At 40.1% G+C, this 20,042-nt stretch overlaps 2 protein-coding genes across 4 annotated transcripts in view; both read right to left on the minus strand.

Annotated features, from left to right (window-relative positions):
- The window catches only part of Nsun3 (NOP2/Sun RNA methyltransferase 3), a 47,372-nt gene extending 39,828 nt beyond the window's left edge, over positions 1-7,544 (minus strand). The window contains exons 1-2 of the mRNA XM_021185123.2: positions 7,462-7,544; positions 6,590-6,699 (exon numbers count right to left, since the gene is read on the minus strand). Of these exons, the coding sequence (XP_021040782.1) occupies positions 6,590-6,699; positions 7,462-7,473 (122 nt within the window). The 5' untranslated portion in view covers positions 7,474-7,544. The remainder of the gene's footprint in view (positions 1-6,589; positions 6,700-7,461) is intronic.
- A 5,438-nt stretch (positions 7,545-12,982) lies between these two features.
- The window catches only part of Arl13b (ADP ribosylation factor like GTPase 13B), a 53,305-nt gene continuing 46,245 nt past the window's right edge, over positions 12,983-20,042 (minus strand). For 2 of the 3 annotated variants that reach the window (XM_021184840.2, XM_029470726.1), the window contains one exon: positions 13,076-15,025. In XM_021184840.2, coding sequence (XP_021040499.1) covers positions 14,949-15,025 — 77 coding nt within the window. In that variant the 3' untranslated portion in view covers positions 13,076-14,948. Of the gene's footprint in view, positions 15,026-20,042 lie in introns of all 3 variants that reach the window. The other variant, XM_021184841.2, reaches the window with a different exon arrangement.

Genomic DNA, 20,042 nt, shown 5'->3' on the forward strand with positions numbered 1-20,042 from the left:
CCAAAGTCAAAGGCTGAGGCAAAAGGCCAACCTGGGCTACATATTGAGTTCCAGATCAGACTGGGCTAGAGTGAGTAATCTCCTCAAAATTAGGGGAGGGATGGTGAGGAAGTGGGAGGAGTGGAAGGAGGAGAGGCTACAGTCTGACATATGAGAGCAGAATAAATACAAAGAAGGAAGAGCAGCATGTCCATAGAAAGCAAGTGCAGGAAGGACTGGATTAAAAGCATTAAACTTGAAGCCGGGCGTGGTGGCGCACGCCTTTAATCCCAGCACTCGGGAGGCAGAGGCAGGCGGATTTCTGAGTTCGAGGCCAGCCTGGTCTACAGAGTGAGTTCCAGGACAGCCAGAGCTATACAGAGAAACCCTGTCTCGAAAAACCAAAAAAAAAAAAAAAAAGCATTAAACTTGGGGAATTCACACCTTTCCAACCCCAAGCCCTGTGTTTTCATTCATTAAGATTTTCTTTGCGTTCTCTTAGTAATATGAGCAATCTTGTTTCCTTTGAAGATTACAGCTTATGCAGACTGGCAGTGTAGGACCATCCCGGCTTCTGCCTGTTATCTAACATGCTCACTGATGAAAACATAGGAAAGAAGTTGCAGGACAAAGGCGGTGGCAGCAGCACAGGCATGCGACGAGGAGGAGCTGCCTGTGGTGCTGGCTCTTGCTGGATGATGTGGCTCCATGGTGACAGTTAAAATTGTGTACGAAGCTGTTCACAGACTTAAAAGATGACAGTGCCTGATCAGACCTGAAAATAGGCACTGTGGTGGTGACACAGAAATCTTCAGAAACTATTCTCCTCTGTTTACGAACTAAACAAAATAAACTCTCATTAAAACAAGCGAACTCCGGGTCCCTCGTGGTCTACACCTAGACCTACTGAACTGTTTGAATTCCCTTGAAAAGCACTCTTTTGAAACAGAATATCATTATAAGGTCCAGACTAACTCTTTTTTAAAAGACTTATTTATTTATTATATGTAAGTATACTGTAGCTGTCTTCAGACACATGAGAAGAGGGCATCAGATCCCATTACAGATGGTTGTGAGCCACCATGTGGTTGCTGGGATTTGAACTCAGGACCTCTACAAGAGCAATCGGTACTCTTAGTGAGCCATCTCTTCAGCCCCCTCCAGACTAAGCCTTGCTTCAACTTTCTGAGTGCCTAACATGAACGGTTGCCCCTGAAACCCTGCTCCTACAGCAGTAAGAGTACACAAGGGACAGGGCTGGAGCATCTCTATCCTAGTACACAGAGGCAGGCCTATTGTTCAACAATAGGAAAGGCTTGCCACATAGGAACAGCTACAAGTGGACGAGCTCAATGGAGCACTGCTAGGAGCTGCTGAGACTCATGCATCTGTGTCCAGGAAAGTCCTGCTATATGTCAATAAAGAATTCTTAGCTCCCCTGGGCACGTAAGTACTGGAGCGACTTGACACTCGTCATTGCCCACTTAATGCTCATGTATTAATACTTCTTCAATGTATTTTTATGCCTGGGGACCATTTTTTTCAGAATTTTTATTCCCCATTGTATTCACGATTGCCTGGCATGCACTCCATGTGTACTATTATGCATGCTCTCCCTGTGTTCTTCCATCTCTATGTGTAAAAATGCTAAATTCTACATTCCATTATCAATAATCTTAGGAAATTTTATTCTTAGAAATCTTTAAATCTTAGGAATTTGGACTTTGATATGTATTAAGAGAAGATTTGATAGGAAACTAGGATCTTAATGAACAAAGCTTTTGCTTCCACAGATCTGTACATGATTACTCTTTGCTACAATGACTCGGGTTTCCAAATCAATTTTATGCCTATGTTGGACTTTTATAAAGCAGAGAAAATTAGCACTTAAGCTAGTTAAAGCTCAATATTTTTTGTTAAATTCAATATATGTTTCCCACCTTGAGCTCTTCTGAGTTATGTCTCTAACATCTCCCAAACAGTTACTGATTCCAACTGTATTACTGAGTTGTCAACCGCAGCTCTCTGGCTGTGTGGAAATGCAGCACTGGGCAAGCTCTCAGCTGTCAAACAACTTTCCATTTAGTTTCTAAGCCTTGACACCGATATCCCTTATCCTGGGCATCTTTGCATTTTGACATTCTAGAGAAATATTTTAAAAATGGCCCAAGAGATTAAGAGTATCTGTTGTTCTTTCAGAGGACTCAGGGTTGGTTCCCAGCATCCACATGGTGGCTCATAACCACCTGCAATTACAGTTCCAGGGATCTGATGGTCCTTCTTCTGAGCTTCTTAGGCATGAAGCACTCACATGGTGCATATAATCACAGACACATTCAGTATTCATACAGGTAAGACAAATTAAATACATCTATATAGAAGTCAGAAACAGTGCATTGTGCAACTGTGTCTTTTGTTTTGTTGCAGTTTTGTTTCTTTCTGGTCATAGGAGAACCAGAGAAAGGCAAGTTGGGAAAGGAGCACTTAGGGAGCTGGGTGGGCACTCTCCTGAAAGGGTGCAGACTCTTGGGACTTGCCTGTCCTTATGAAAGTTTTTGTGACTCGCATTTCTTATTCTTACTACATGTCAAGTCACTCCTGTCCCCCTGCTAAGCTTCATTCATTCTCTAAGTCCTATGCTTTAGCCATATGCTATTCCCTACTTACAATACAACTTTCATATAGTTACATTTTATGTAAAGTGACGTTAAAGGATAGTAAGATAAACCTGTACGCAGGAATGACTGACCTTTGAGAAGCTCAGTGACGTCACACGACCAGCAGTCATTACGTCGGCTTGCCTGTCGTATGGGGTCCATAACATAGCAATAACTACTCTTTGCTGGAGCTTCTGGATGATGCGAAGAAATCAGTTTTATTCACGGATTTCATGCCTGTTCCTCTTACTCTATTTCTGGTGTCCATGATGAAACCTAGAGTCTCAGGGATGCCAGCTATGCACTCCATACTAAGTTATACCTTAAGCTCTGTAATTACTATTTTAATAAGTCTAGCACTTAAAACATGAAAATTGATATACTGGACATATTTGGTAATGCAATCTTTATTTAGCTCTTCTGTGACACTCTCTTTCTCCTGCTATTCTGTTCCCTACCAAACCTTCCTCTTCCGTGATGAAGCTAAGCTGACAGTAGCTATGACTGAATTTCCAGGGTTGAAGAATTAATAATCCTTTTCCTAATGTCCTCCCCGTCCACTAGAGGGAGTTCACCGGACCACTTTGAGGATTGGTCGCAGAAACAGGACTCATGGAAACACTAAAGTTGTTTCAAAGGCATTTCCTCTTTTTTCCTTCAGAGATATTTACAAGGGGCTAACTGCTTCTTACCTTTTCCTGGCAATGCTTCACAGGGGTTGTTGCCTCAAACCATTGGGAAATATACATATTTACATTACCATTCATAACAGTAGCAAAACTACAGTTATGAAATAGCAACAAAAATAACTTTATGGTTAGGGGTCAGTACCACATGAGAAACTGCATTAAGAAGCTCACAGCATTCAGAGGGGTGAGAACCACGGGTGTATTTATGGAAATTTATATTCTCTTCTGAAATAACTCTGTGGACTGTATACTATTTTGCTTGTTTTACAGGTCAGGACAGTGTGGTAGAGATTTTCAATAACTTACCTAGGTTATATGCTATCTGCTGAGAGATTTGAACCCGCACTCTTCTAGCAGAGGAGGGAGCAGAATATCTAGTACCTAAGGCACAAAGGATCCTCTTCACCCCTAAGACTCTTGATTCAGGTGAAACACTGCATATAGTGACACTTTCTTAGAAAGGCAGAGCATGGAAGGTAGCCTAGGGTGGACAGGGCAACACAGTGAAGCATGGCTGCAGTGGGGAGCAGCATAGCAGAGTGATGACGAAGAATCCCCAAGCCCTCTCCAGATACATGATGGGTACTCACTCACAAGCTATTTGACCTCTGTGAGTGGAAATTACCATACCTCAGAGGCCTGGTGTTGGTTTTAAAATAATCAAACCACAAACACAATGCCACGAAGGGAGGGAACACAGTGACCTGACAGTGGGGTAGCACAGTTTTCAACAATGGGAGGTAACATTGCTGACCAACGATGCTCACAAAACCGAGGTACCCAGCTCTCTTTGGGGATTCTGTCAGAGACTCAACTGACTGTCCATCCATACCAGTCAACTTTAATTAGACACTAACCCTTCTGCAGGTTGTTTCCTTATTTGTGGTCTCCAGCTCCCTTGTTAGACTAGCAGGCATAGCACAAACCCCCAGGTAAATGTCTGACTCTTATCAGGGCATTATCGGTACATTTCAAGGATTCAGAGATCACCTCTAAGGAGGTAGGAGAAAACCCCAGACCTACTTCCCAGTAAAGTTTCTTTATTACAAAGATAGAGTAGAGGAAGGAAAGAGACTCAGTGATGCCTCCAGAGGAGAGAACCCAAGTCCATCCTGAAAGCAGCATGGGTTTAGAAGACAGTAACAACATGCACTCAAGTATCCTGAGTGGGAGAACTAAGAGGAATTGCTCGAAAACAGAAAACTATGGCCTCGGTCTGGAAAGGAACTGCATAGTGTAAGATGACATGACACGGATGCCAACGTCATGTTCTGCTACAGACTTCCCTGAAGGGAACAAGCTGGATGCAAGGACATCGAAAGCTCAGCTCAGTGACAGAACCTTGAAAGCAAACCTCCCCACAGCTACAGAGACCTGAGAAACAGCAGGAGTTCTTTCCCAGATGAGGAGGGGAGGAGACTGATGACAGTAAAAGTGCTTAAATGAAGTGTAACATTACATTTGCAAACAGCTATAAAACAAACATATAATTCCATCCCTACTTCCCTAGGCCACCTTCCATGGTCTGACTTTCTAAGAAAGCTTTTATTTTGCCTATGGCAAATTTAGTACATGTTTATGCAAAACTTAAATTACCATGAAATTCTACCAAAAAGGTAGATAGAGCAGAAGGCACAGCTAATTACATTGCTTTGAGGTTCACTGCTCATTTTGTTCAGGGTCAAACAGTAATTTATAAGTCTTTCTGGGTATACGAAGTAGAAAATCAAGTCATTACAGGTTATGAATAGCCAGGTTACTAAAAAGCCTTCAGACAAAATACTTCTTGCAAATCTTTTGTTTTAAATCATCCAAGTATGCTAATTATATCCTACGTATGAGGCACAGTGCTGTCAATAGTGAGAGATCAGGACTCAGGCAGACTGGGCAAAAGTTCCAACTCTACTAACCAGCTAAATGAATTTAGGTAAATTACTTTAACTCTACACTATAGCCTCAGAAGAAAAATAAAGTACTTAACTAGGTATTATATGAATACAATACCTACCTACAAATGCAAAGTGTGTGGTTCTTTAGATATTCTATATGAATACCTTGACATATTAAAATCCTTATGAATTCATTATATACACTACTATTCACGCTTTGATAGAAAACTCATAAAATGTAGCATTGTTGAAATAACAGTTGCCTTTTCATTTTATAAGTTTCCTAAATATCTTAATGTCCTAAAATCATTTTTGACCCACTTCACAGCTTATCTTTATTCTTTGTTCCAAATTATGCTTAAAGTTGTTCTCTGAAAAGACCTACCTACGGAGTTCATCTCAGAAGAGACGGTATAAAACAGTCGTCGGAGACACTACTTTCTGAGCTTTCAGGCTATCCAGTTATACCGCTTTTTCATCTCTGCTGTGCAAAACAGATCGGCAACCTTCCCTCAGCCCTGAATGTCTGGTTCCTTTTGTCAATTCCAAAGTCACCAGTGGCTGTCACTGGCACCCACACAGTGAAATAAATCAAATGCCCTATTATTGATGCATGTTTCTGGAATGGTAAGGTGCCCCACCCATTGACTTCTCCCATGAATAGACTGCATGTAAACTTGAGAGGACTATACTGTTCTTTGTAGTCCAGGGGGTGTCATATATACCAATCAGGCATTCCATACAAAACCCCATTCACTACCATTCCGATCAACAGCTAAGACTCATCAAAACACAAATCATATTTGTCACTTTTTTTTTTTTAAAGTCATCGAGTTTATTGCAGAGATATGGAGTACGGCTGAACACAGAGGTCAGAGGACAACCTACAGTCTAGTCCCCACTGTGGGAATGCCAAGTGCCTTCCCTCCCCGCCAGTTCCACCATGGCCACTTGGCCATGTTCATGCATGCTAGGCTTATTTAGATTGGTCTGTCCGTGTGCACATGTGCTCCACATACAGATGGAATGGTGACAATAATTGCCAAATAAAGCCTGACTTTAGCTAAGATAGAGGAACACTGACTTTAAGGACTTGGTATTTCCTGAATTTCACTAAGTTAAATTTCTTCCAAGCTAGGATTCTTATTACAGCATTGTTTTAAAATGTGGTGCCTCCCCTTTTTACAGATAAACGCAAGTGCTTGAGAGGGCATTCAATTTTACTATCTGTCCCACATTTCTACATGCCAGGTGATTCCTTCACACATAAAATGTATAGTCAACTCCTCCCCCCGGACTGTGCCACTCTCAAGGAGGTATTTGCTCCATACTTCCCTTTCCTCTCACAAAATAGCAAGAGACGAACCATACTAACCTTACTGTACTCCAGGAATCCCCAAGTTCTCTCGAATACTGTTTGTCAAACTGATCCAACACAACTCTGCATAGCTGTTTGGCAAGCTTCCCCTCTGATTGTGCTTTCAGCTATGATGATAAGAAAAAGGTGCTGACAACACACTGTGATATCACATATTTATTGAAAGTTGACAGTGACATTACATTTTCTTTATATCTCTATTTATTCGTGGAGACTTCCATACCTGTCTACAACATACTTTAATAACCACGCCTCCACACCACTCCAACTCCACCCAGACTCTCCCTGATCCACTCGGAACAATTAGTGCTGTCGTCGTTATGCACATGGGGGTGTTGAGCCATAACCCAAAGACAACTCTCCCCCAGCCTCAGTCAGCTACTGCCAATAATAGCTAATCAGGAGTGGGGCTTCCTGCTTTTTAAAGAAATGATTTTTAAAATGTCAGTTCCTGCCGTTGGATCAATTCCTTACTTGTAACAAAATTATTTCATGGTTTTTCTCGAAGTGGTAATTACCAAGTGTAAGGCGTAGGTTAGAGGTGAATCTATGCTAAATAAAAAAAAATTCAGAAGCCATAAAAGTTTTTTGTTGTTGTTTGTCTTTTAAAGTAAGACTGTAAAGAAAAAGTATTCCAAAGTTTATTTACGGAAATAAGCATCGCCCCAACTTTCTGGCTCTCCCCTCATCACCGGGGTGCACCCAGGGCCGAGAAAGCTCGCAGTGACAATGTCACCGGCCCGCGGGACAGAAGCAGCACCAGGAACACACTCAGCATGGTTCCGGGCTGTGGGTAGTGCGGGTCCCATCCCAGTCCGCCCTGCCTCTCGGTGGCTTCAGCCCGGGGCGCTCGACCGCCAGAGCCTCACCCGAGTCAGCATGGTCCCCGCCTGAGCTCGCCAACTACGGGTCTCCGCTAGAGTTCGCGCGGGGTAACACGAAGAAATGCCACACTTCCGGGTCCTGCGAGGAGGTCACAGACGGGCTGGCTCGCAGTTCCTGTTTCCGGTCTCGCGAGATTGTAGACAAAAATCTCGCGGGAGACACAGGTCCTGCAAGAGGCGGAGCCAAAGCTCTCTGCGGACTCCGGAGCTGCTAGGGTGCGAACCCCCCGAGCGAAGGGTGGAGTGTGGGTGCTGGTTTACAGAGTCACCCTTCCTGTCTCTGCTCATGGGGTCGAGAGAAGACCTGTATCAGTGTTTTAGATGCACAGGCATTGCTGATTTACAAAACAGATCCCCGCGATGAGAAAAGCGGTAGAAAGATTAAATCGTGCCTCTCCTTACATTTGCCCGAGGCACTGTATCATTAAAATGGTAAGTGATAAATGTTACACTGGAAGTACCGACTACCCCCACTGAGACTGCGGGCATATGCTGAGGGCTGGCCGTTAGCATGTTCTGGAACCAGCTCGACAGGGATGCAGATCTTTCCAGACATGCTAAGGTCTCCATCTATCAGCCTCTGAAAGAATGGACCCAAAGAAAAGGAATTTCCCCAGGAGTTATCAGGCTGAGAGAAGGAAAGAGGGGACAGCCATAGGGAAACTTGTCTTTTGGAAAGAGCTTTCCAACAGCTTTAAAATGCCAGAGCGTCTTCTTAACAGGGTGAGATTGAACCCGGATGATGATGGCCAGTTAGTCCCAGGGACCACAGATCTCATTAGGGCCCCAAAGACACGGGTAAGGGGTTCCACTGGATGTCTTTGTTCCTCTTCCCAGTGTGGTCACCTTGAATAGACGGCCTTTTTCTGCTTTCCAGTTTCAATTTTGTTTTTTAAATAGGCTTATTTATTATAGGTGGCTGGACTTTGATATAAGAACTGTCACATCATTGATACTTGGATAATGCCTTTTTTCACCAAGCACTAAGACCACACTCCCAAGGACTCACCAAGGCCCTGGCCCACTTCAAGCATCAGTGTTCACATTGTTAGGAATAACCACTCATTAGCATTTGCCTTGTTCTCTGGTAACAAACCAGAAATGTCTGAGAGATGATTTGGTCTCCTATAGTAACTAGGCACCTTCACGTTGAGATGGCACTCGATGCTCAAAATATCAGTATAGGCTATGCGATAGGTAGGTGCTGGTCTCTCCAAATCCTATGCAAAGGAAATGTCTTCTACACGAATGTGATTTAAAGCTTAGTTGGTTTTATTTTGTTTTGTTTGTTATTTTTTTGTAAGTTCCTCAGTAATCTATAAAGTAGTGTGTTAGAATTTTGATTCAGTATAAAATAAAATACAATAATTGGTATGCAAATGACTACATGAATACACACCTGTTCTATATTTGGGAAAAAGTAATTCATTTACCCTTTAGCTGTTATATTCAGAGATTTTGTGCATTTTCTATGTTCACTATAAAATGCACCAACTAGTAAATATACTAGTTTTATATTTGCAGTGAAAGAAGACCTAGAAAATAGGAGGTAGACTCATATTAGGATGTTAAACTTCAAAAGGTCAGATCTATTAGCAACTTGTTTTGAGCTACTGATGGCATAAGAAACAACCTACACTAAATATAAGAACTTATTTTCTTGTTTCTTTGTTAATATTGTTTTGAGGTAGCATCTCAGGTAGAGTGGCCTTGAACTCACCATGTAATGAAGGATGACCTAAACTGATCCCACTGCCTCCACCTCAAAGCTATTGGGGTTATCTGTGGTATGCTTTCATGACTAATTTATGGGGTTGCCAAGGATAGAACCCAGAGCCTTGTGAATGCTAGGCAAACAATGTACCAAGAACTACTCCCACACTATTATGGTTTTTTTTTTCTTTCAATGATAGTGTGAAAGACTTAATTGACTAATAAGTTAAAAGATTAATAAGTTTCCTCTAGGTAGGATTGTTTTAATCTAGGCAATTTATCATTAAATCATTAAAGGAGTGGTTTTGAATATACTTTATAGTCTACTTCTAACAATTTTATGAATTTTCATACTTATACAAGTCATGTTACAACTCTTCTTGTTTATGTTGGCAAAATGGTAAGGACCCACTGGATATGAAAACCTGTTTGGTACTGTGAGACAAATGGCAGAAGGAAAAAAACCTAAAAAAACAAAACTCAAACTAAAACCCACAGAGGTGCCTGGAATCAGGCAATCAGGCTATTTCAGTTCAGGTGCAGCTCCTCTTAGTATAGGGGGTCTCCGGGTATTGTACAGAAATTTAAGCTGACAATCCAGTGCTTGAACACATAAATATGACCTCAGTTTTTTATTGTTTTAGTTGTCTTAACCCTTCCCTTTATAGGGGGTCATAAAATATGCCGTGTGGAGATCACATATGTACATATATATGTATGTAATATGTTCTAACAAGTTTGACTCCTCAGTATCTCCTGTTGGGACTGCCTTTAAAAAGGTAAAAATAATGCTGTGAGGGGGAGTTCTACTCCAGCAAACTGAGAGCCTTTGCAAAGGTCACACTGATAATGGTTGGTGTCGCTCACAAGTGCTGCACTAGAGGAAGAAGCTTACCAAGATGATAAACCTTCACGTTTTCTGAAGGAACCAAGGGGTTCAGCCTTCTTGGAAATGACTGAACCCGACTACCTCACTCCAGTTACTTTTATTCATTAGTTAGAACAGACAAACCACACAAATCTTGACCATGGCGAGCCCATGGTAAGAACTTCAAGTTTTCCATTGAGTGTCTTAGGACCAAGGTTTATACAGCTGCAAGATCTCACAAAGGAACTAATGCAGACTTTCCAGGGAGACATTTCTTCAAGGTTCAAACAGTCTCAAACAATTTCACAGCCTCCACGGATTAATCTAAACATAGCAAAGGCTCTGCTAAAACATTTCTCTGAAATCCAAGCATAAAGGCTTTACTGTCCATATCACTACATCACCTCCCTTTGCTTTCTTTAAGCAGATTTGTTAGGAATAACACTGTAGCATATTATGGAGCTGTAAATATGGCCTTTCGTCTATCTAGTTGTCTAACAGCTTTATGTAAATAAATCAGCATACATACATGTGTAAAGCTATCACAACAAAGAGAATTATAAAAATCACAAGAACAAGAAACTTATTAAAATAATTCATGGGAATAAATGAAGCTGCAACATCTGCAAGACCTGTTCCGTCCACGTCATTCCCTGTTCCATCAGGCATCTTCTCTGAAAAGGTTTCTATAATTTCTTGCTGTAAAACATAAATCATCTGAGAAGAATTGGGATGACCCAACAAAGACATTTTAACCTTTTTCCTATCATATTTGCTCTCCTTGAATCTTAAAGACCGAATACAATAAAAAGTAACATTCCAATCATATTTTAATTTCATTTCTTCTCTCAATAAATCTAACTGATCTCCAAAGACCATTAGAGCTTGTTTCAATTTAGCTACTACCTCAGCTATTTCCTGATCTATCTATTCTATTGAGTCCAAAGTTCATGAGAATGCATCGGCCAATCTTTAACAAATTCAGCAGCTCGAACTTCTGTGTGAAAAGCAACTCGAGCTGCATCGTAGTAGCAGTTGATGTGATAATTCCCAGGACCACAGAAATTATCAACCCAGTTGTCTTAGTCAGGGTTTCTATTCCTGCACAAACATCATGACCAAGAAGCAAGTTGGGGAGGAAAGGGTTTATTCAGCTTACACTTCCACGTTGCTGTTCATCACCAAGGAAGTCAAGGACTGGAACTCAAGCAGATCAGAAAGCAGGAGCTGATGCAGAGGCCATGGAGGGATGTTCTTTACTGGCTTGCCTCCCCTGGCTTGCTCAGCCTGCTCTCTTATAGAACCCAAGACTACCAGCCCAGGGATGGCCCCACCCCACAAGGGGCTTTTCCCCCTTGATCACTAATTGAGAAAATGCCTTACAGTTGGATCTCATGGAGGCATTTCCTCAACTGAAGCTCCTTTTTCTGTAATAACTCCAGCCTGTGTCAAGCTGACACAAAACTAGCCAGGGAGCTCCCAGAGAATAAGCCACCAGCAAAGAGCATACATGGGCTCATATGTAAGCATATGAGGCCTTGTCTGGCCTCAGTTGGAGAGGATGTGCCTAATCTTGTAGAGTCTTAATGCCCCAGGGTGGCAGGGTACAGAGTGACAACCTCAGAGGCGAAGGGGATGAGGGGCAAATTTTTGAGGGGAGACCAGGAGGGGGGAAACATTTGGGATGTAAATAGATGAAATAATTAATTTTTAAAAAGAACATTAGTTGCTCTACCATAGTTCTGAGTTTGAGTCTAAGTGGTCACACAGCAGCGCAAAACCATCTGTAATTCTAATTCCAAAGGATTCAACAGCTTCTTTCTCTCTCTCAACACAAACACACACATACACACACACACACACACACACACAAACTTGATGTAAGCAAAAGCACCCATACAGATAAAAAATTAGAATCCAAAAAGGAAAACAGCACTTAATTCATAAAAATTATAAATTTGCTTTCCTTAGTACAAAAAGAGTTGAAAATTGAAGAAAACTTACAAGCCACAAGATCTCTTGAAACTTCAGTTAGCACTCTGCTTTGATGGGTTTTACTGCTGTGAGCAGACACCATGACCACAGCAACTCTTATAAGGACATTTAATTTGGGCTGGCTTACAGGTTCAGAGGTTCAGCATAATCACCATGGCAGGAAGCACAACAGCATTCAGGCAGGCATGGCGCTAGAGGAGCTGAGAGTTCTACATCTTTCTCCAAAGGAAGCCAGCAGCAGATCATCCTCAGGCAGTTAGGAGAACGGTCTCAAAGCCTACCCTCACAGTGCTATTTTTCACCAAGGCCACACCTCCTAATAGTGCCACTCTCTGGGCCAAGCATATTCAAACCACCACACACTCCATAAAATCCCACACTCGACATTACTTACATATGATAGTATATATATGTAATATATATATATATATATATATATATATATATATATATATGGAATACCCAGTAAGAGCACATGGAATTGCCTTATAAAGAATAAGTTAAATTGTATCTTTTGGGCAATAGGGTTGAAAAAATACTGGGAACCTGCAATAAAAACAAAGTACAATGTTGTTCCACACATCCTTTAAATAGTTTTCATATAAAATAAGAAAAAGTATATTACTTTAATCTACCAATTTAACTCTTTCCACAGTAGTAATGAAAAAAAAATCATCTGATTAGTTAAAGAAAGTCATTTAAAACCTACCAAATAAAAAGAGAGATGGTGGGCTGAAAAGACGGCTCAGCAATTAACACTGAAGGCTCTTCCAAGGGATCTGAGTTGAACTCCCAGCAACCACATGGTGGCTCACAACCATTTGTAATGGGATCAGATACCCTAATCTGATGTGTTTGAAGATAGCTCAAGTGTACTCATATATACATTAAATACATATCTAAATAAATAAATAAATAAATCTTTAAAAATTAGATAAATGGTATATTGTAAATAATTTTTATTGTGTGAAATGTTATATAATTCATGATGAATAGAATGAAAATGTATACTATAACAAAATAAGGACTGAAATATTAAAATCTGACACGATTTACAAAACAGATTTTAAAGGATTTTTTTATATACAGCTTTAAGAAAACATATTAATTTTTTGAGAGTGCCATAAAAAACATCGATTACGGTTTATGTTACATTCAACTTCAAAACTGTTTTCATGAAATAGAGTCGGTAATTACTGTACTTTATAGTAAACACTGGTAGGAAGCAAGAATATCTTCAAACCAGATGAGCATTAAAAGATAGCAAAAGTATAAGTTTAGTTTTAAAAGGCAATTTAAATATTACAAAATGAACCAAGAAGATGAGCACTTTTCCCTCTAAAATCCAGTTCAGAATGTACATCCTGTCTTGTGGTTCTCTTACGTGAGCCACCTGCTAATTTTGCATATATGTTTTGCATAGAAATTAAACCTTTTCCTCATCACTGTGCCAAGTACAAAGAACAAACTCACAGAAACACCACCAGGGCCAACTAGCATCATGTGACCTGACTGATCCGGGCCCAAGGAGCTCAAATGTGAACACAATACATTATAAACATTTAAAAGGCAAATGATCAGATCAATCTACCTTAGGAGGACTTACATTCAGAAACCAGTGTATGTTCATTGCCAGTACATGGTACCAATCTTAACAGGGTGAGAAGGGACTTGATCTTTGTTATTTTCACCTTGACTTAAAGGCATGTCTCCAATAGAATATTACTTTATAAATCCATTACTAAAATATCTCTACAAGTTTTGGTAAAGGGCTGATGGACAGAGAACCTTATCAATGGCACTCAAGAGCAGAATATTGTTGTCATCTAAAATTAAGAAGTCATGTTAGAACTAGTGCTTTATGAAAGGACGTGTGCCAACATTTTTATTTGTACAGCCGTGTTGGCTGGAAACCTGAAGTCTCTAGACCTGCAGGGCCCTTTTACCTTTAATTTCAAGGCATGGATGAAAGAAAACAACCCAAGCAGTCAATGAAGCTGCTGACAGAGAGCAGAGAGGGCCCTGAACTCAGAGAAGGTCTAGTCCCTTAGCGGGCTCTGTGAGGACTTTGAATCATTATCCCACAGGATACATTTTTGCTACTTTAACAAATTTAGTTATTTTCTTAAAGGTATTTCACACATCTTAACATTTATTGATATCATTACCAAGGAAAATGAACAGCAACAACAGAACTGAATTCTCTCCTTGGGTACCACTCTCAAATCATGTAATTTGGCAGATTAAAGATCTGAGAATTTGCTTTTTAAAATAGTAACTATTTTAAAATTACATCAAGATAGAGTGTACATTTTAGAAACAATGTTATCACAAAGCATACATGCTTGTATACTTCAAGTGTGTTCAGTAAATCAACTTTCTATCCAGACAGTTTAAACAGAGCAACTGTAGAAAGTGCGTAGTCAATACAATAGCAAACTTAAACAAAAGGTTTAGAAAAAAATATAAAAATAGTTAAAATTTAGATTATAAATTCCCAGGAATTCCCCTTTCATGTATATATACCTTATAAAACATGTTTAATGCATAGAAATACAGATTATTAAATAATCAGGTATGTAGAGTCCATTGGCTCAACTTGTAAGGTTTTTCTTCAGGAGTATGTCCAAAAGTCGGGATGTGTAAACCAGAGCATCAATGCCATGACTGCTTGCGTGGCCAGATGCTCTCTTCAGCTACTGGTCATTTTGTTTCCTTTCTGCTTTAACCACAGAAGATGGAGAAGTAAATTATCAGGTCAAGTTCTTGGATATTCTTTCTTCCCTGAAATCATTATGGTTGTGTTGCCCATCATCAGCATTCAGGGCTTTTCTGCTTTGGGGAAAGGTCTCAGTTCACCTTGCTGATATGAAAAGGACCAACCCATCCGACTTGGTTATGAGATCGTGTCCTGAGCATCACCGTTAGGTCTCTGTCGCACAGCCAGGGGAGGCAGCGGCTTCCCATAGAAATCTGCACAGAGAAGGAAAATGAAAACCGTCAAACAGTATGGTACTCAAGCTTTTCACTGCTAATTGTTTTCCATCCATCATCTTTAAAAGACTGAGATGCAGGCAATTCTCAAGAGAGTGGATAGGTGGGGGAGACAGAAAACAGAAACGAACTAAATCCAAGAACATTTGAACGGACTCAAAACATAACCAGAGTAAATTCTAAATGACGGGTAAAATGTTGTACCAAATAGACATAGGGTTTTTTATATTATTATTACACATTCACATTAGAAAACAAATACAAAGTACTGAAAATCTACACCATCTGCTGCTAAGACCTTGTCAGTCACTATTTTCACACCCCAGGTACCCTTTCTAGTAGTCACTATGTCTACATGTTTTAGGAGAAGCAGATGGGCCTTCTATACCTAATGCTTCTACAATTCTGTGCTTTGGTAACTACATTGTATAAAATGGTCTTTTCTTTCGAGTATGTGAAATACTGGGAAATGAATCCAGAGCCTCCTGCATACCAGGTAAGCCGTATTCCCAGACACTCTCCTTCCATTTATAATAATTTATAGTCTTTTAAAAAAATCACAGTTATTTATTTTGATGTCTGTGTATGAACTACTTGAGGGAATTGGTTCTCTCCTTCAACCATACGTATTAGTCCTGGGGATCAAACTCAGATCTTCAGGCTTGGCAGCATAACATAACTTAACCACCTAAGCCAACTCATGGGCTCACATTTCTATTTCTTACTTTGCGACAAATTAGATTATAAACCTAATGCCACATTTAAGTCATCATAAATTACTTTCTAGTGTATTATCTTCAAATTATTTTAGAAGCATAACTGTTTAAGCACATTTAAAATAAATACATTACAAACATAATGAGGGAATTATTTTCAAGAGAATTGTAAATTCCAAACAAAAATTAACTAAGATCCCTTAACCAATATGAATATATTATAACCGTAACAACTTAAATGTATGGATTTCAAAACTATGGGCAGACCTAAGTTCAAATCTGGATTCTGCAGCTTAGTGGCACAAAAGCTTCAGCTCTTGCCTAATGTGACTTTTGCCTTATAGGTAATTTTGAGGAACTGAAATTGCAAACTACAATGCTAGGTCACGCTTACTTACAGTTACCATTGTTAAAACGAAAATTATAAGATATGTCCAGTTATTTTGATGAATTTAAAAATATCTTTATTAAAAGACCAAAGGCATGTACATAGCATGACCTTTTTTTTCCTTCTGAAAAAATTAGTATGCTCTTGTGGTGAGCTTTGTATCACTTCACAAAAACCAGAATCATTCTATATGACAGAGGATTTTAATTGCCTAAACATTTTCATAGAGGTTATCAGACATTTTTACAATAAAAATTGGAAAGCAGTAAAAGGATATACAAATTGTTATCATCCTTCAGACTTTGAAGCTTTGGCAATATTCTTTAATTTGCAATACTGGTATTTTTAACCACCAGGAACTTTTTTTTTTTTTTTCGTTTTTCGAGACAGGGTTTCTGTGTAGCCCTGGCTGTCCTGGAACTCACTCTGTAGACCAGGCTGGCCTCGAATTCATAAGTCCACCTGCCTCTGCCTCCCGAGTGCTGGGATTAAAGGCGTGCGCCACTACTGCCTGGCAACCAGAAACTCTTGATTCATTTTTTCATAATGTGGACTATATAACACATTGATGAAATACAGCCTGCAAGTGTTTACAAAACAAGATTCTCATTTCGTGTCTATTTGAATGTCTCTGTCCTACCTGTCACACAAAGAAAGCTGTATAAGTGATCAAAGTGATATGGCACCAATCCAACTCTTACCGAAGCAGATGACTATAATCAAAGGTAGAATCTCCCTCATGCTGCTTTCAATCTGATTGTGTTCAGATCAATAAAGTTGAATTCACAAACTATGTGCACTTGATTTTAATCATTCAGTAGCTCATCTCATCTCATATAGCTACTGTGTATCTGTTGTCAGACTTTTGTCCACCTACTTCTATATATAATGGGAAAAGAAATAACTGTGTTCAAAGTTAAGTAAAAGAAGAGGGGCTGGGGAGATGGCTCTGAGGCTCTCATCGCTAGCTGCTCTTCCAATGGACTGGGGTTCATTTCCTAGTAGCCATAAGATGGCTCACAACAAACATCTGTAACCGCAATTTCAGGGGCTCTGATGCCCTCTTCTGACTACCACAGGCACACATGTGGTACACAGAGTTGCAGGCAAAACACTCATACACATAAAGTAATTTTTTTATAAATTACATCAAAGCAACATTTTGCCCATTTATTAAATAAATGTTAGCTCTTGAAAATTTACTAATAGTAAGTCTTAATGTTTTAAATGTATGTAAGACCTTCAGTATTTAGCCATAGGCTAGATTCCATTTTCAATGTTTTCTATCATTTAAAACTTCCCTTCTTACCCACTATGTAGCTTTATGCCATTTTTCAAACAACCTATTGTTCTTTTCTATCTCTGTTTTGTTCTGGTCTCTTCTTTAGACAGCCTCTCACGTAGCTTAAGCTGGCCTGGAGATCCCAACCCTCTTGCCTCAGCCTTCAATGGTGCTAGGACTATAGGCATACTCACTTTTCAATTCTGTTTCTCCTTGTCCTTCTTATTCTTTCAATTCACAGTTCTTACACCACTTTCCATAACTGCCCACAGAGTTTCCGAATAGTACTCCAATTCTGTACTAAAGACCTTATTGTCATAGACACTATAGTATATCGGAGGACTATTTTTCCTATTAAATTAGGTAAAGTGCATGGCTTATTCATATTGACATAAGAAATTTTAGCTGATGTCAAATATAAAATATGTACTGTTATTGTTTAGGTCTGAAATGACACCCCTGCCCTACCCCAGCTCATATGTTTCAATATATTAGTCGTGAACTGGTGGTGCTGCCGTTTTTGAAGGCTGTGGAACCTACATAAATTTAGTAGCAGAGAAATGGAGTCCTTGCTGTGATGAATATGATTACCCAGTGCTTAGACTTTTACATCTAGTTTTTAGGACTGACACAAAAGAGTTTGGAGCCACTAGCTAAAGAAACCCTAGAATGCTATAAATACAGAACAATGGAAATTCTGCTAGACATCAGCAAGATGAGGAAAACATCTAGAAGAATGCAACAGAAATGCATTTCATGAAGGCCATGGGCATAGGTCTTCAGAAGAAACAAGCACTCTACTGGAATTGGGTAAGAGGTCATTTGTACCACATCATGCAAAAAATCTGACTACATCCTCTCCATCCTGAATTCATAAGTAATAGACATTTGGTATTTTACATTCAGGCTGGGAAATGGTTATTGTTAGATGCTTCTAGTCAGTTTATATAAGAACAGAGCACAAGGAGTGTAACAGAAAGACAGAAGCAGCAGTGTGGTCTGAAAAAGGAAAGGACTGCTTTTAACACATAGTTAGTGCACACACTGTAGGCCTGACTACTAAAGGACTTGGAACATGGAGAAGCTACACACTTCATACACTGTATTGTAACCATAGAAAGAGTAAACTGAAGTCTGCGGCTACAGAGAAGGTCCAAGAAGGTAAAAGGACAAACTCATTTGAATAACTTTCATTAACAAAGAGAGAACAGAAAAGGTGACTTTAGGGGAAAAAAGGCACCCGCAGAAACATTTTGTAGCAAGGCAGAGAGACACTCAGAGTGGTACAGTCTTAGTCCATAAAAGTTCATCCCTGTCTTCAGATGGCAGCAGAACTTGTCACTGTCCTTGTGGTGAGGGTTTTGCAGGCACGGCCCACAGAATGCACAAGTTACAGGATCGCTGAAGCCTCTGCGGAGTGCAAAGAGCAGCCTGAGGCAAGCGCATGATAAGCAGTGGCAGAGGCTGACACTGTGGATCACAAAGCCATGAAGGCGAAGCCTAGGCTGCTACACATGCCAGAACATGATGTCTGTCAAAGAACACTGCAGGCACTGGGGCCTACCTACCTCAGGAGAAGGCCATGCTTGCTGCAAGTGGCAAAGCTATAGGTGCAGGGCAGAATAAGACCAGGGGAGCTGACATGATACCACCGTGTGCCCTGTATGGTGTACATGAACCTGCAGGATGAAGTATTTGCCCTCCTAGGCTATGGTCTTGCTTCACACCCGCCTGGGAAGGGGACGTTTATTCTGTGCCATTTTATACTGGAAGAATGTAACTTTCTTTTTTTATTTTAGCTGGCTCACAACTAAGAGACTGTCTTGTGTTATAGAAGGAACTTTGAACTTTAGAATTTGCATAATGCTGGTACTGGTCAGACTGCATAGACTGGTCAAGTTCTAGTGACGGTATCTGCACTGAGATGGATTGGACATGAACCAGCAGGGTCCAGAAGTAGCAGGTCACAGTTTCGTTCAGAACTGTCCCTGTGTGTCAGGGTCCATGGATCCCTGCCAGTGACATGGTTTTGCACCATCAGAAGATGGAGTAGGTGACTAGGGACAGCTTCTGAAGGCCACCCCTGCTCAGGTTGTGGATGGAGCAATCCGTGCTTTCTCTCTGCTGCCATGTCATCACGTGGCCACTGGCAGTTCTCTGCTCGGAGACTGAGTCCTTCTGCCACGGCTTGCCTCCCATGGGGAAGCATCCCTCAGTAGCCAGAAACCAAACTACATTTTTTTTCTAGTAAGCTGTTTTGTCTGGTATACTGTCACAGCATTGTGAATCATGACTAAGAAAGGTATTGAAAACTTGAATTCAATAAGAAAAAATATTGGTCCTATGAAAAATTATATTTCTATATGTGTATATGTATGCATATAAATGAAAAACTCTTAATACTATTTTCTGATACTGAATATGTAAATTGATAATGTATTTTAATGTGACTAAAGTTAGGTTATATAATAAAATAGGGTCTAACCTATCAATAAAAATATTACAGTGTAAAAATCATTCAATAAAATAGAAATAGGTAATCTACTGGAACCGTTATATCAGGCGCTCTCACACAGGCTCGGGAGAGACTCATCTACAAATACACAGTTT

The sequence above is a fragment of the Mus caroli genome, chromosome 16 (assembly GCF_900094665.2).
Source record: "Mus caroli chromosome 16, CAROLI_EIJ_v1.1, whole genome shotgun sequence".
Classification (NCBI taxonomy): domain Eukaryota; kingdom Metazoa; phylum Chordata; class Mammalia; order Rodentia; family Muridae; genus Mus; species Mus caroli.